At 31.3% G+C, this 18,428-nt stretch overlaps 2 protein-coding genes across 3 annotated transcripts; both read right to left on the bottom strand.

The window, feature by feature from the left end:
* Window positions 1-7,371: 7,371 nt before the first annotated feature.
* Window positions 7,372-10,338, bottom strand: LOC124830226 (DNA-directed RNA polymerases II, IV and V subunit 3-like). The gene is made up of 3 exons (XM_047303885.2): window positions 9,794-10,338; window positions 9,248-9,485; window positions 7,372-7,804 (listed from the first exon to the last, which is right to left on the bottom strand). Exons 1-3 carry the CDS (start codon window positions 10,237-10,239, stop codon window positions 7,532-7,534), a joined length of 957 nt encoding a protein of 318 aa, XP_047159841.2. The 5' UTR covers window positions 10,240-10,338; the 3' UTR covers window positions 7,372-7,531.
* Window positions 10,339-14,565: 4,227 nt separating this feature from the next.
* Window positions 14,566-16,805, bottom strand: LOC148193024 (sulfiredoxin, chloroplastic/mitochondrial-like). Of its 2 annotated transcripts, XM_088098238.1 has the most exons (6): window positions 16,617-16,805; window positions 16,359-16,528; window positions 15,554-15,650; window positions 15,220-15,261; window positions 14,940-15,033; window positions 14,566-14,855 (listed from the first exon to the last, which is right to left on the bottom strand). In XM_088098238.1, exons 1-6 carry the CDS (start codon window positions 16,687-16,689, stop codon window positions 14,840-14,842), a joined length of 492 nt encoding a protein of 163 aa, XP_087954364.1. In that variant the 5' UTR covers window positions 16,690-16,805; the 3' UTR covers window positions 14,566-14,839. The 2 variants fall into 2 exon arrangements, with proteins under 2 accessions (XP_087954364.1, XP_087954365.1); XM_088098239.1 differs by lacking the exon at window positions 15,554-15,650 and having other exon boundaries at window positions 14,693-14,855; window positions 15,220-15,253; window positions 16,617-16,774.
* Between the last annotated feature and the right edge of the window lie 1,623 nt (window positions 16,806-18,428).

Genomic DNA, 18,428 nt, shown 5'->3' with positions numbered 1-18,428 from the left:
CTAATGATCAATATATCCTACTATCTTTTACTGTTGCTGAAAACGGATGCAAAGACACATGGAGGTAATTCTAACATTGTTGTTGAGTGATATTGGGGGCATTGATATTAAATGTTGGGTTTTCATTACAGATCAACAAAAGGTAAAATTTCAAGTTAAATACCTAATTTAACTTCATTTTATTTTGATTATTTAACAAAGTAATAATATTCTTTGCAGAGATTAATAACTGTGTTTGACGACATATTGAATGGGGTGGAGCATAGGTTTTATTTAAGGCATCTATATAAAAGTTATAAGAAAAAAAATTTGGTGGAGCAGTGATTAGAAACCTTATGAACGGGGGCTACGAAGGAAACATTCTATCATGAGAAGGAAAAGAAAGGAGAGTTGGAATATTAATGTTGGTGCTTATAATTGGTTACTTGCAATTCCCACAAAATCTTGTTGTAAACATGCATTCAATAGTTATAGTTATTCTAGATGTGATGTCTTGATCAATAATTTGTCTAAGTTCTTTAATAGTACAGTTTTACTAGTAAGAGACAAACCAATTATTACTATAATGGTACATCACGAGTAGGTTTGTAACACTAAGAGAAAAAGTTAAAACATATCCTCGAAGTGTTATGCCTAAACCAAGAAAAAAGCTTGATAGGGAAGTTGAAAAGAGTAGGAATTATCATTCTATGTGGGCAGGGATGCAAAGTTTAAGGTCACTCATGAGATTCACAATGGAGAAGTTTGTTGTGGATCTAACTAACTGTCAACACCCAATTTCATCCGGATAAATAAATAAATAAAAAGAAAGAATAAGAGAATAATAATTAATGGTGGGTAAAGTAAAAAAAGGAAGAAGAAAATAATAAAATAAATTTCCTTAAAAAATGTATACGTAATTTTCAAACTTTAAAATATTTTTGAAATATTAGTTTAATATGGTAATAATTTGAATCAATATTATGCCAATAATTAAAATAATATATTGATATATTTTTTTTGCGTGAGTTTCTTTTAAAGAGAAAAATATGATTTTAAAAATGGACAAAATTTCCTAACAATAATTATAATTAATGTCTTGAATATTATTTGATTTGTTTTTCCTAGAACCAAGACTATTTCTTTCCCTATTTTGTTCATTGTCAATTAATTCACAATTAAGGTCAGATTACCATAATATTACAATGTGTGTATATAAATACACATCCTGTCATAAAAAAGAAGACGAAAAGAAGAGAGATCAGTTAGAAATAATAGATAGAAAGAATAAGAGAGAATATAGAGCAAAATAAGTTTTCACGCTAGAGGGACTCTGCCAACATAAACAACCAAGGAAGAACTACGGGAGTATTAAAACCTGAAAATGTATGTCACCTCTACACTCTTCTTTTTATATTTTTATTGTACTTTGAAGGTTTTGTAAAGGTATTATTTTTTTTACTACACACAAATTTTTTTTTAAATCATACGCATCGGCCTATGGTCGATTTCTTTTTTTTTCCACCATTCTTAAAATAAAAAATACAAAATCTTTTAAAACAAAAAAATGTCAATATCGTTAAACCAAACCCTTTTTTTACCAGAACTACGTGATGCCTAATCTTTTCATCATGAATGGATATACGTAGGAACAAGGTCAATCCTTATCGGGTTCACTTTTCAAAAATCGGAAGTTATCCATAATAATTTTCAAACAAATTCACAAACATTTTTCTAGATAAAGAACTACGTTATCCCTGATTGTGCATCATAGATGAATATATGTAGGAGCAATGTCAATCCTCTTCGGATTCATAAAACAAAAAATAATTTTTTGTTTCATATTAGTTTAGGGAAAATTAAATATTTTAAAAAACCACGTGAACTTTATACATTTAATTAAAGGTACTGCTTTTGGGTAGGCGTAGTACTCCTTACGCGTAACCGATTCCTGAACCTAAAATCCAGGTTTTCGTAGACCATGTCTTATTTTACGGTTTTCCATAGTTTTTTCGAAATAAATTATGGTGGCGACTCCCAAAATCTTTTCTTAAACCTGTTTATTTTCGGTTCGTCGTCTCGTTGCGATCCTAGTTGTGACATAGGGCGACAAATGGTTTTTTTGACATTCAAAGTAGTAAAAAAAAAGAAAAGAAAAACAGTTGTCGCAACCGAGATCGAGACGGGACGTCTAACCGAAAACGAACACCACTATAATTTATTCTGGAAAAACTATGAAAAATTTATTCAGAAATTGATTATGCGTAAGGAAGGTATTAACACCTTACTACGCTTGCCTAAAAACAGTACCTTTAATTAAATGTATAAAGTTGATGTGGTTTTTCAAAATATTTAATTTTCCCTAAAAAAAGAATATAAATAACTATTAAGAAACAAAAAAAAATATTTTTTGTTTTATGAACCTGACAAAGATTGACCTTATTCTTACGTATATTCATTTACGATGGATAATCAAGGATCACATATTTCTTTATCTAGAAAAATGTTTATGAGTTTGTTTGAAAAATATTATGGATTATTTTAGATTTTTGAAAACTGAACCCGACAAAGATTGACATTGCTCCTATGTATCTCCATTCATGATAGAAAATCAGGGATCATGTAGTTATGGTAAAATAGGGTTTTGTTTAACAAAATTGACATTTTTTTGGTTGTAAATATTTTGTATTTTTGTATTTCAAGAATGGTGGAAAAGGGAAAGAAACCGGCCATAGGCCGACACGTACTTATACTCCAAAAATTATGATTTTAAAAAAACATTATTTATATGTAGTAAAAAATAAAAACTTTAGAAAAAACCTTCAAAGTGCACTAAAAAGAGAAAAAGAAGGGTGCAAAGATGACATACCTTTTTAGGTTTTAGTACTCCCCTAGTTCTTCCTTGGTAGTTTTTGTTGGCAAAGTGCCTCTAGTGTGAGAACTTATTTTCCCATATACTCTCCTACTCTTTCTATCTATTATTTTTGAGTATCTATCTATTTTTTTCCCTTTTTCTATCACAAAATGCGTATTTATATACTCACATTATAATATTATGGTAATCTTGCCTTAATTGTGAATTAATTGACAATGAACAAAATAGGGAAAGAAATTGTCTTGGTTCAAGAAAAAACAAATAATTGATTATATCAATATTATTTTTAATTATTAATTATTGGCATAATATTGATTAAAATTATTACCTGATTAAATATTGATGTGTGCTGTATTAAAGTTACATTTTTCTTAAGGAAATTTATTTTATTATTTTCTTCTTTCCTTTTTCTTTAGCTACCATTAATTATTATTCTTTTATTCTTTATTTTTATTTACTTACCCGGACGAAATTGAGTGTTGACACTAACCATACATGTAGTTGTTACTTTTGGGATTTGGTGGGCATACCTTGTAGGCATGTTGTGGTTGCAATTCATTATTAATTAGAGAACCATGAAGATCATATTATAAGAAACATTAATATGAAAGTTGTTATGGATCTTAAATTATCCCAATCAATGGACAACAACTATGACTTAAAAGTAATTGTGCAAAACTGCTTCCACCCATTTATAAAACACCACCTAGGAGGCCTAAGAAGCTAAGAGAAGGGAAGTCGATGAATATGTCTGTCATTCAAAATTGTCAAAAATATTGTTATGAAGTGTAGCAGCTGTAATCAATATGGACATAATATTAGAAGCTTTAGAAAGAGGATGGAAACAAGAAAGGTACAACTGCAACTTACACTATTTTCAACTTTTGTTATTCATACAATATTGAATCTAATAATCATACACCATTGATAAACTAAAACTACAAGTAGGAGTGGATGTACCAACTCTGCAGAACCATCAAACTAGACTTCAGTTAGAAGAGGGACATCTACACCAACTAAAGAACCAACAACAACAATAACACAACACACAAGAAGCACTACTTCACCAAGTAACCAACCAACTAAAACAACAACAACAAGATGCACAAGAAACATGGCTGCACAATTTTTAGGGTCTCAAGCATGTAGTAACATAAGCTCTGGACAAGCCATATGACTTCTGATGTAGTTAATGTTTTTTTGTAGTTACTTTCATTTAGAATTCCAAACACTTTTGCCACCAACTTATGGAACAAATTATCAGTGAGTACAATTATCACGGACAACTTTTTTTTTTCATGGAGTACCACATGTATGGTTCAAAATATTATATTTAATTGAATGTTGTTAGGGACCACTTGTACGATGCACTCTATTTTATTGTTTTTAATACTAAAGTTGTATGATACCCTCCCACTTATTAAGAAAATTGTATTTAATTGAATATTGTTATGAACCACTTGTATGACTTAAAAATATAATGAAATTACACAAGGATCTCTACCAAGCTCTACATATGTCTTGCAATCCTCTATCAAACTCTCATTATGACAGACCGAGCTCTAGACATGACAACACAACCTTTGCAAAGCTCTCATTATGCCAGACCGACCTATATATATATATATATATATATATATATATATATATATATATGTGTGTGTGTGTGTGTGTGTGTGTGTGTGTGTGTGTTCCAAACCTTTGTTGAGCTCGCATTATGGGAGACTAAGCTTTACACATGGCAACACAACCTCTATCGAGCTCTCATTACAGCTGGCTGAGTATAGTTGATTGAGCTCTAAACATGTCCACCATACCTCTGTCGACCTCTTATTGTGGCAGACCGAGCTCGAAAAATTCCACCAAACCCCTATCGAGCTCTCATTATGGCAGATCGAACTCTAAACACATATGTTGAGCTTTCATTATGGCAGACTGAGCTCTTAGTCATCCTTTTTCCAAGCTCAAATTAAATTTAAATGCATAATTCATATAACATCACAAATGCAGCACAACATGCTTAAATTCGTATAACATAAAATTACTATTCTAGGATTAACCAACAAAGTACAATTATTACAATACTAATTACAATTAATCTTTAAGAAAAACATAACAAAAGAACATAATTATTAATGTCCATGAATGAACAAACAAAAGTAACATAACTTTTCCAACTTTTCTATGTTGTTATAATTTCAAGTACACCTTTTTCCTTTTCAAAACATACTTCATCTTCTTTAGTTTTTGTTTGTAAAGTAGCTTGAATTTCAGATTCTCCTTCATTAATTTATTCAAAGTAGTTACAATGTGATTTGGCCTACAATAAAAATTACAAATTATCAATAAAAACTCCATCACTATAAGTAATGCATTTTTTCACTTAATGTTCAATTTATACATCTCAAAACTAATATTCCTTTGTTCTTCAAAGTAGTTGCCTTCAACAACAACAATATTTTTCCACAGTTACAAACTTTTGATGTTAACTGTGAAAACAATCCACGTGTTTGCAACATTCTCGAACTAATACTCCTTCGGATACAATCCAATTCTCTACTATCAGATTTCATCAAACTACAACAATGTTCGAGAGTAAATTACCTACATGCTAAAACCCTATATCCTAAATCCAACCATTTGTTTTCACAAAAACGTAAAAAATGAACTTACATATCTTCTCCAAGACCAACTCCAAAAATTAAAGTTTTTCCTCTTCGTAAATCTTGGAATGCTAAATCAGGATTTCCTTAAACACAAACTCCACAAATTACTTGTCTTCCTCTATTCTAAGACAAATTTGAACTTGCATATTCATTCTTTTATTAAACCTTAATTTCAATTTCGATGTTAAACATTTAATGTACACATGTATTAACAACGTGACACACCATTAACCGCAGCAGAAAAAAAACTAAACTAACGACAATAAATTTAGAGAACTAAATCTGAAACTTTCTAAATAAAGAGATAAAAATAGATCAAAGTTTAAAAAACCTAAAACAAAAATCACATTATATATTAGTAACTAAAATTATATTTAACCTTTAATAAATTGATATATTTTAAAGTAGATGAACAGTATTCTCATAACGAGAAGAAAAACCACTTATTAGTTCATTAGAGAGTCGTTTTAGTAGACGAGTGTCAACAAATACACCTCTCGAAACCATTTTAATACTTTTCCAATAAATTAACTTTTCTGATAATTATATAATCATGAATGTAAAATTCAACTTTACACAACTTTTGTGATTTTTAATATATGTGTATTTTTAAAGGTTATACTTAAAATAGTACTTGTAACAAATGTTATATTTGTACTTTTTTTCTTTAAAAGACCAGGCCTTCGTACATTTTAACCTGCATCTCATAGAACTGTGAAATGATCCATTTATTTTTATCTTCCATATTCTTCCTTCTCTATCATTGCACCCATCTCCCACTTCTTCCTTCACCTCTACCTCCACATCCACATTCTCCTGCACAATTCAAAATATAAAATTTGTATTCCACCCTATATATTTCGGAATACAAAGATCGTATTTTAGAATGTACGATCTAAAATACAAATTTTACCTTTCAGATTATACATTTCTAAACATATCCGTACTGTGTATTCTGGAACATATCTCGATCGACATTTCAGAACTCAAAATGAAATCCCTAAACGAGAGGCTTAAATTAGAATTTGAGTTAATGGCAGTGTAGATGAAATTACGGAGGGGCAGGAAGAAACAACCTAATATCAGCCTCATATCAGTACTAGCTCCGACAAAAATGCACTTTGTTCACGTAAATTTACAATTAGAATAACAATTAAAATATGCATTTAACATTAAAAAAAAACCCCGAAAAGATTAATGATACTCAAGATTTATTCTTCTAAAAGCATGAAATTCCTTAAATTCTTGAAAATTCTTTTGAATGTTATATCAATAGATATGTTTTAAATTGTTTAAAATTTAAACTTTCAAGTCATTTTTTTTAATCTTTTGAAAACAATTGATAACGGATTTCTTTCTTGTTTCACTTGCACTCTTGTTTGTGTCTTCCTTCTTTCCATGAAAATTGAATTCACAACTGCACAACTCATTGCTTCACATCTACCGTTCCAACCCTTCTCGCAGGAACCTTGTCTCCACCAAGTGATATTTGCCATTTTAGTATCTTTTTATTGTGTCTCCAGATTACATTAATTTAATGTATTAAAAGTACTTTTAATATATTTAAAAAGTATAAAAATCAACAAAGGGTGAGTTCAGAAACCGGTTCCAAGCATGTAAATGAAGCTTCTCCGATTTCCAAAGCACCGAGCATAAAAGGACTGAAGGGAGAAGTGACATTCAATTGAAGAGGAATTGCATAATATCTAGTATATGGTAAGCTTACAGGATCCAAACAACACAAAAGCAAAAGCTTTTAAAGGACTTGGAGCTTCTTAAGACATGCAGACTTGAGTTTTTGCTTTCCACCATTATAAACGAAATAAAGGAAGCAAGCATGAGAAGAGGATAGAAAGATAAAAACTATCTATGTTGTTTTTCAAGGGGGAAAATAGTAATTAGCATCTTCGACCCAACAAGTTAAAACATGCTGCAGCTTCAGTTAAGTAGAAGAAGAAAGAAACAAGTTCAGGGAAACAAATTTGATATCCTTCTAATACAATCAACTCAGTTATCCTCCTCGCATATGTGCACCTAGCTCACCAAACTGATCATCAGCCTCCACTGTATCTTCAGATAGCCGCACAGCATCCAGCTTCTGCTTGAGAATTTCTATGGCATTTAGTACTAATTGAGAAGTTTTAATTGCTCCAGTAGATTCAACTGTGAATATGAAGCTATCTTGTCTTGCAATGATTTCCACAAGCCCAGGCTTCCCCATGGCTTCTGCTTTCTTGATCACCTCATCATCATATGAGTATGCCTCAGCGTCAACCACCATTACCTAATAAATGCCAAAAACATCACATTTGATTTTCATAGATGGAAAAATCAATCTTCTAATTCGATAATGCAAATTATATCAAAGAAGGATTCATTACAACAAAATAAATTGAACCCAAAAAGGGATGTTAACTGTTAAGTTTAAGCACCGCATATAAACATTTCAAAGTAGACAAAAATATGTATGACATTGTCGCTGACAGAATTAGCCAGATAGATCATACACTTAAGAACTCTTAATGTGCCTTCCTTTGACAACAATATCTTCAGTAGATAATGCTCCAGAATACCATACACCCACACCTCATGAGCTGGATAGCAAATCTTGATACTAAATTCTCGTTTACAGTAAATTTCTTTGCGGCTCAAGATTCTCTATGAAATTGATAACTTAAAAAACTGAATCAGTGCAAGTCCTTCACATTCATTCTAGCAATGTTTTGTTTTTCTTTTTCTTGGCACTTGAGATTATAGTTATCAATCTCAGATAATGACCAAACCATAAAACACAAGCATGTAGCAATAGCAGAAAGCAGGATAATGAGGAAAATTGAAAAGTCAATCACTTAGTCAATATTCATTATATATACATGATTAGCAATAAAAAGTCACACTTGTAATGCAAGAGATGATAAGCATGGGAACGCAAGAGTTAGTTTATTAAACATTCTGATCAAGTAGTGGGAAGGGTGCAAATTCAATATATATCCATAATTAACAATAAAAAGTCCAGGAGGTAAACAAACACATAACAGTAAATAAAACAAAAATCAAGGACGCACCACTCATTTGTGTTGGTCCTTACCCTACCCCCAGCCTAATAAAACAAAGTGTTTAAGGGTAAAAATGTTCACAAAACAGAAAGTTCACAAAACATTAGTTCTGTATAAGAGTTGTAAGTTAATGTATATTTGGATGAACAGGAAGTTCACAAAACATTAGTTCTCTAGTGCTTATGCTCTGGAAAACATATTACGTCTTAAATACTGAACGTGCCTTCTGCATGCCATTCTATAAGCCTATCCAAATTAGCTGAAAAACAAACTTGCAAATTATTTATTTTATACACAAGCAGCATCATGCTTTCAAAAGCATCAAATTACTAGTGTCTATCGTTGAACACACAAAGAAAACAAACGAAGTACCTCTAATTGCACTTTATTCTCAACTTTAATCCAAATGGTTGAAGTGAAAGCACACAATGTTCAGGTTAAAGGATTTGCATAAACTTGCGAATTTGATCAGAAATAATCGGCATGCATATGTTATGATAAATTCAAAAAAACAATACACTAAAGTGATCAAACAAACTAGCATTTAATCACCAAACACATAAGGCATGCGAGGTAATTTTGTAGTTCTGCACAGAATATGGATAAGATAACAACAATGGTAGAAAGTGCATAACCAAATTCATAAGAAAACAAATGAGAAGAACCCAAACCTGTTGTGTTACTGGATCAATTTCAAACACACGTGTAGGGCTGCTATCAACCCATTCTCTTTTCTCCTCAAGAGTCAGTGTCTCCATCAAGTCCTCATTTATATGAATCTCTGGTTCATACATGAAAGTGACAGTTGCAGCAGGTGACCACTTGGCATGATCTTTGCCAATCCCCTTCCTAGCTATCGCTCTCAGCCTCAGCTCTTGTCCTCGCCTCAGCTTCACAATGATAACCCCCCTGAATACACGCAATTCAAAACGAAGAATATCCATATGAAAAAACTAAATACCCAGTTGAAAACGAAGAATGCCAATTTAAAAATAAACACATGAGAAAAAGAAAACACATACGGCAAAACGAAATACCCAGTTGAAAAGGTAGAACACCCATTTGAAATCAATTAAGACCATTTCAAAAATCTAAATACCCAGTTGAAAACGAAGAACAGCAATTTGAGAAAAACAAAATACCCAGTTGAAATCAACAAAGACCCATTTAAAAACCAAGGGTTTAAAACCAAAAATAAAATGAAGAAAAGCACGCACCTGTTCTCGGAAGAATCAGAGGAAGCAGGGTCAGAGAAATCGACGGGAACGACGGAGGGGTCGGAACTGTAAAGGTCTTTGCTGGAGACGTCGAGGGTTTGATCAGTCATACACTTAACCCTAAGGTGAAACTCCACGGAGCAGAATTCACACTGGCCGTCGCCGTCACACGCGTCGCAGTCACGTGAAAAGCGCATGGACATGGCTCGCTCACTTGTGAGCGGAATGAGTCCAAGTCTGTGCGCAATGAACTCGTCGTTCAGCACTGACGAATTCACTTCTATCTCCACCAGATCAATCGCGATCGTCGGCACCTCCGCGATCATTACGCGCCGCAGCGCGTTCGCGATACTCGCATCCGTATCCCGGAGCTCGAACTTGGCATAATCATCCTTCAGCTCGCGGATTTTCACCCTCGGCATGCGCGCATACGATGCACCCTCCATCGCCTCCCTCTCTCTCTCCTCTCTTCCTCTTTCAGACAACACTGAAAAATGTAAAAACCCTTTTCAAAACCCAAACTTTTAGTTTGTGTTCTCTTACTGCAGGGATATCATCCTCATAAGCAATGGATATTTTAAAAATTAAGATGAAAAAGATGTGGAATCACTTTTATTTACTTAATAGTTTGAATTAAATAAAAAATATCTGCATAATTTAGCTTTGGGAATAATTTATTTTAAATATAAATAAAAGTGTCCATTTATTTTCATTTCTTTGAAATATTTTTTGTCCTAATTTTATATTATTACTTTTAATTATAACATTAGTTAAAATAATAACTAACCCAGTTGGTGAGCTTTAGTGAATTATATGTATGTTCAGAGTGTTCTATGTTTGTCATTGTCTTTTATAACAAAATTTCATATTAATACTACGATAATAAATTAATAAATAAATAGTCGAAATTTAAGAAAATATATATTTCAAAAAATTTAAAATAATTCATTTAGCATCTTCATGAGATAAAAGAAGCAAGGAAAATATGAAAATTAGGAGAAAATGAGAATAACTGGATTCAAAACAAGACTTTAACTTTGAAATATTATTAATATACTCTTTAGTATAAAGTAATCAGAAATTGAGCTAGGATTATTCGTAGAAAACCGAATTTTATATTCATACAGGGAAATATTTTTTTTAAATCTTGTACTCATGTCTCTCGATTTTAATTTTAAGATTAAATATATTTTTAATTTAAAAATGTTACATACAATTTAATCTTCAAACTTTAAAAATACCTAATTGTATTCAATTCTTTTGACATGTCAAATATTATTTTATAATAATATTGAGATATTTATATAATTTAATTTTAATATACGTTAACTTAAATATTAGCATGAAAGACTATTTAATATGTAAAAAAAAACATTAATATCGTTGAATTAAAAATAGTATAACCACTAAATTTTAAAGATTGAGATCAAAATATAAGTTTTAGACCAAGACAAATTTTAATTTTGTGTTGAAGTTTAAAAATTAAAAACATGTTTAAAATTTAATTTTATTTCACTTTACAAATTTTATTCCAACATGACATTTTAGAATAAATAAAAATAAACAAGTTTGGCTGATCTTGGACATTCTAAATGCGTATGATGTATTAAAGATGAGAATCACTTAATATGTTTGAATTTTTCTCTTTCATCTTAAGACTTAATCATATATTCATATTTTATAATTTGACATAATTTTAGAAAGAAGATTTCATTTTCTTATTTCATTTTTCATTAGAGTTTATTTTTAAAAGGTTTATAAAGTTTGGAAAGGAAGTTTCATTTCTTTGCATTTCATTTAAGGTAAGGTTAGAGTTATAAGATTAATTTGGTGGTAAAATTGGAAGGGAAGGTTGAAGAGGTCCTAAGTTAAAGTCCCTCACTTAATGATTTAAGAAAGTATGTTTCATCTTTTGTGGTGTTCAAGTGAAGTATTAATCATCTATTCTGGTATTTCAAAGAAATTGATTTATCATTATCTTTTGATTTTTTTTTTAGAAAATGTGTGTTTTTTTCTTGATTGTGATTTTGCATGTTTTACTTTGATCAGTAGTTGTAATATCTTATTCAAGATAATTTCATAATCACTTTGTTTCAGGTGATTCCAAGTGGATTTATGATCTGTTTTGATATAAATTAGTATAAATTGTTTATATGTAACTTTTTCTATTTCTTATTCATTGAATTTCACTGTTATTGAAAAATATTTAATTTTTATTTACTTTGCTAAAATACTTTGATATTTGTTATTACAATTTAATGCAAACTTAAGGATTTAATAAAAATAAGTTTTGAATAGCTTAATTTTTAAAATTAAAAATTTAACTTCAAACCATATCACCCTTTCTTTTCTAGGTTTTATTCAATCTTTTCTCTTATTCTAACACCTGAGATATTTAAGAGTTATAAGGTTAAAACAAATTAAATCATAATACTAATAAAAACATTTGATCACTTTAAAAATGGTTGAAAGTATGTAACAAAAATCAATATACAACAAAGTGCGTGACTAATGATTAAGGACGATTTCCAACTAAGGAACCCCTTCCTATCGGTTACAACTTTCGACATACGTAAGCACCAAGTACTGAAAAGGTCAAATCCAAACTCCTTCATAAATTGTTTAATGCTCGGGCTTTGGGACCCTGTGTACCGTATGTTTGTCCGGTCAAACCCAAAAAATCAAACATTAACCAAATGGTCTAACTCCAAGACTGATGACATTTGTCGAAATCTCTAGACCAAGATCCTTTGGTCAACCACTCTAGGTCGATCTCCCTCGGCCGACCACCTTTGGTCATCCATCTTTTCGATGAACTCTTGGGAATATCACCCATGGTCACCCTTGACCGACCACTTTGACCGAATAACCTTGTTGATCAATTACAAAAAGTCATTAACAAGAATGGTGATCACAAATCAACCTATTAATTGTTGATTAAGGTATGATTGTGTTGTGATTAGACCGACAAAAAGGTAAAGCCCCATAACAAGTACTATAAATAAGGTCTAAGGTATGACTTTCAGATATACATGCACATAACATGCATTACGACATTAATTGTTAACCAATTGGTCATCTATTGACTTTAGCATCATAATACATTTTCCAGGTACCATCCAATTGGACTAGAAGGTGACCCAGCATCTATTCGACCACATCTGAACAACTTAGACACACAAAAGACTCAAAATTGAACAATTTAGACTTTATACGACATGAGAAAATTAACTTGGGTTAATCTACTTTTCTATGAAAAACAAAGGGTTCCATTAATCAAACAATGATTAAAATTATTCTTTGTGCTGTCTATGCCTTATAACAAGTATACAAAAGCCTCTTGAGCTATCCGCTAAACTCACCTCGGGCTTAAGCACCAATATGCAATTTGTGTTAAAGATAAATATACAAAATATCTTTAAGCTATACAAAAATAAGTTGTTGGTTTAAAAGGTTTACCAAATGAAATTTCTCTCTATGCCACCAAGAAGACAAGTTACAAATGACCGCTTTAGAAGCTAATGAAGGCTTGTGTATGCATATGTATGTTTAGCTAAATTGACAGCAAGCTTTATTTGTATGACACGAATTTTATTTATAGGCATAAAAAAATATTTGTTATGTCAAAAGCTTTTACTTTGTGTCAATGCTTTATGAGATATGTGTGACTTTTAATACTCCTTCACTATTATATTCCTTTGTTGAGGGAAAGAACATGTTTTGTCTGGACAACTATCTTTTTATTGTACTTATTGCACTGAAATACGTACAACGCTTATAGGTAAGCTGTGTATGCTAGAATCTACTTTGAATATCATGACGTATGCTCCCATGAGTCTAAAGACATAAGCTTTAGAGGGCTTTGCATCTTTGGATGGTCGTTAGTCTTTGGTGTAGTTATTTAAAGATTTTTTTTTCGACATCATCAAAGTCTGGAGTGATATTTTAAACAAACATTTATGTGTAGAATTGTGTCCAATCTTGTAAGGTGAGGTTTGTAAGGTCTAATAGCGGTCCGACAACGGGTGGAATAAAAATGCGCAAGAAACAAGAAATATCGCTAGGATAGACTTTAACCATGACTCTGATACCATATTAGAAAGTGAGTTTTAAGCCTAACTCAACTCCACAATACGGCTTGTAAGGTGAGGTTTGCACCTCACTTATATATTATAATTTAGCCTTATCTCTAGTCGATGTGAGACTTCCAACAACAATAATAATAGAAGGACTGGTATCCTAGTATTACTTATGAAAATAATAACATTGTTGAGAATGACATTATTTGCAATGTTGATAATAATACTATTATAATTAATAATGTTGAGTATAACAATACTATTAGTAATACTAGTATTTCTGGTGAAGCAGCGACCCTAGTATTACCAATGTTAGTGGTGGTAGTAATTGAGTTTTTTTGGATTAACTTTTTTCACAAACACTTCCAGAGAAGAAAATGAAAAAAAAAATGAAAAAAATATTTAGATTGATTTCTTCATAAACTAAAATTTAACAGACATGCGAGTTCCTTGACTTTAACTTCATTAGAGAGGGTTTCTCATTCTTAAAAATTTTAAGTATTGTTCTTCTCTTTATTTGTTTCCCATCCTTGATTTTTTTTTCTTAATAATTATAATAAGAATAAGAGTACAGACCTCGAGAGATTTACATTATGGAAACATGTTTGGCTAAATATGTTGACAAAGTTGTTTGCTTCAGTGTTTTAAGTAAGGCAACAGATCTTGGTGTTGTTTTTTGATGCAAGAGAAGGGTAACAGATAATAACGCTTGATGTTGTTTATTGTTCCTAACTTTGTTATCCTTTTCTGGATGGACGAAACCAAAATGTGACCAGAAGAATAGTGCTTTCTACAAAGAACTTGAGGAAGCAATAACAGATGCAGCATAACACAGTAAGAGAAATCACATATATCATTTGCAATGTCCGCAGGAATCACAATGCTATGAGAAAAATAACACTTCTGTGTTGTGTCCTGTCATTGCTAATCGTCATATACCAACTTTGAACAATAAGATGATCACAGCTTAGCGCAGATGGTGCCTGCACAATGCAAAACGAAAACCAATCGACTGAGATGACGAATCTGAGTCACATAAACTTTACAAAAGAGTTTACCAAACCTACCTTAGAGTCTCTTTTGTACCACGGCGTATTTTGCAACGGATGGTGGGGAGTCCAAGGCGTTGGTGAGCCTCATAGCGATGACAACCAGAGAAACCTACAAACCAAAGACAATGGAGACATTGTCATATTATGTTTTCACTGTGAGAAGGCATGGATGGATCTTCAAAGCATATTGATTTTGTTGTTGGTGGAATCTTATAATTTTAACTATGAGCAGCATGACCAGGTAACAATGTAATAAAATTATAAGATTCCACAAACAATCCAGAAAAGAACATACCGTAATAGACTCCATCAACCTCCAGGACATCAATCTGCATCACTTAAAAGAAACTTGAATCAACAGTTCAGCAATATATTTTCTAGAACCAGACATTTATTTAATAACAATGGTATTGTAGTTAGAGCAGGACTGCCATCTGTAACTGGTGTTAAATTTTGGTTACTTTCCCCACTTTCTTCCGAATAATTGTACTAAAATTCAACCAAGCTTTGATAACAACTATTCACAATTCCACTCAAAATAAATGATAGGGGATGCATTCTGTCTTATTGTCCTCTATAAGTTGAAACTAAGCTTAATAATGTTGTCCGAAGCCAAAAGAGATTAATACCAAATCGTTGTCGAAATGATATTTTTATTTTCTTGTAGAAGTCATGATCTGGTGAAAGTTCTCTTAAACAAAGTGAGTAATCATCATAAAGGGCCATCTGAAAAAAAAAATACAAGAATTGGAGAATAAATGTTTTAGGATTGTTGTCTCAACTAAGCCTCAGTCACAAGTACACAAGTACACAATATAAAAGAAAATGGCTGTAACAATGAATCTTTGCATCCATCGGTAAACTCCTAAAAAAAATCTGACTCTGAAAGAGAGGGGACCTTGATAACTACTAAAGGCTCTATCTATGGCTAACAAACATAAGGGTCGCCCTGTTAATGGTGGAGATACTACAAAGAAAGACATCTCAAAATCTCCTTCAGCGAAACATGAAACTCTTACCTCTTAAATGAAAGTAACAATAAGGAAAAAGGGAAAAATCTTTCTATGCAAAGATAATAGCTCATTAACAGTTTGGAGTGGGAACGCAGATACTGCTATTCCAAATTCCAGTGAAAAATTGTTCCAACAAATCAATAAAAATCGTTTTAAGTTGGTTGCTTTCACATTTTTTTTTCTGTACTCGCAGATCTGAATAGCCAAAGCTTGAAGACCAAAGAAAGAAGCAATTTAAGCACATAAATCCAATTCAAACTACATCCAATAGATCCTGAAAACACAGAAAAGCCAACACCCGTAACTTCACTTTCCCATAAACCCAACTGAGACATACCAATATAGCAGAAACAGTACATAAACTCCAAAAGTAATGGAAAATATTTTAAACATGAATCAGCATAAAGGAGCAAGTGGTTACAGGTACTTGGAGACCAATTTCCTTGATACTATCCATTAATTCCTTTACTTTGTTTGGATCATTTGCTCTGGTCCTCATCAAAGGCCTTCTAATCTTATCTATAGGAATTTCCAATATCACAGGACCTCCACCCCCACCACTACTGCTTCCAGAGCCACCAGGTGGAGCACCTAAACAATTAAATAAACCATATGAAAATGAAACAAAGAGAATAAAAACGCAATTTCAATTGACAGAAAGAAATAGAGAGTATTGCACCGTTGGGGTTGGACGAAGCAAACATGGCGAAACTCCTTACGGTATTTGGAACTCGCAGAACAAAATTTGCCATTTTTCTTCTTCTTCTTCTTACCAAGGTATTTCATTTTTTTCTCTCACGGTTCTAAATATATAGTCAAAATGGTGTGAACGGAGAACCTGATGATTGCTATCACCACTCAAGCATGGCCCACTTAAATTCAACGACCAAGATTGTTCTTTTGAAGCTATATAATAATAGACCCTTCAACACGGAATTCGCTCCACAAATTGGTGAGAGGTTTTCCCTTAAAATTTGATTCCAAATAATTTTCAACTTCGCCGGGAACCATGGCAGCGATCGTTCTTTCTCATGAACTTGTAGAACACTGGCAGCTATGGATTGACATTAACCTTTCCTCAATATTTAAAAGGTTAAATATGTTTTTAGTATTTAAATTATTGTAGTTTTTGATTTTCGTCTCTGTTTTAAATTAAGGTACAATTTGATCCTATTTTTTTCAAAATTTTGGTTTTAGTTTCCGAAAACTAACACCGTTAAAAATGTGGTAGTTTTCGAAGACTAAAACCAAAGTTTCGAAGATTAAAACTAAAATTTCGAAAACAATGAAAATCAAATTGTACCTTATTTTGAAAGAGGGACGAAAACCAAAAACAGACTAAAAGCATATCTAACCCTTATTTAAAAGGCTCATATGATTTTTCTACAGAATTGATTTACTTTATAGTTTAGATTTTATAAAAAAATTATTAAGTATTTAAAACTTCCAAGTAGATTTTTATGTTTAATATTTTTATCAATTGATATGTAGGAGTAATTCTTATAAATATGAAATTTATAGTAACTAATATTGTTTTTACTGGTGTTGTGAGCGTGTATTTGATACAAGTGGTATTAGGGATGATAGATATTGGTAGATAAAATAGTTAATATCTACATATATTTATTATTTATGAGTTAAGGATGGTAGATATTTTATTATTTATTTATAAATAGGTCAATTACGGGTATTATATTATCTAATATGTGGATACTTATTATTTGTAAAAAGTAAAAATAATAATTTAATTTATATTTTATTACAAAATTAATAAGTTAAAGATCAATGAATTTCAACTTTAAGATAGACTATTTCAATCTGTTGTGCTTTGGGCCTACCCACAACTTTAAACAAATTTAAAACATTTGAAACATAAGTTAATATATTAATATCATAATGAATTGATATGAAAGAATGTAATATTTACGTTTGTAACAAGGATTTCTAGTTATATTTCATCTTCCTAGACTGGGAACAAAACCATACAACTTGTGTTTTTCTTGGTATGTCAATGACCCATAATATGTACCAACAAATAGTGAGTCTATTAATTAAATTTTGATAAAAATGGATAATATTGAGTAAAACATACACATCAATGTATGACGCGATATACAACTCTCTTCTAGACTCAACCATCCATGTTTGCATATGTGATTGTGTGTGTGTGTGTGTATATATATATATATATATATATATATATATATATATATATATATTTTTTTTTTTTTTCTTTTTAGTTTTGCGAATGAAAATTATTAAAATACCCTTAACCTTAAAACTTAGAATTCATGATATATAAGGGTATTTTTGTCTACTAAAATCTGGTACACATTGCTAAAATGTACTAATTGAAAAACAGGCATACGCGCGTTATCAATTTTGCCCAGGAGTGCAAAAGGATAAGTGTGGGGGTGTGACGAGTGCATATTTATGCCCACATTTATGCTTTAAAATTTAAATTTTTTGATGAGATATTTGTGCTTAAATG

Source organism: Vigna umbellata, chromosome 9, assembly GCF_029865625.1.
Source record: "Vigna umbellata cultivar VRB3 chromosome 9, Vumbellata_1.0, whole genome shotgun sequence".
NCBI lineage: Eukaryota > Viridiplantae > Streptophyta > Magnoliopsida > Fabales > Fabaceae > Vigna > Vigna umbellata.
This window is presented reverse-complemented; position numbering and strand designations above follow the sequence as displayed.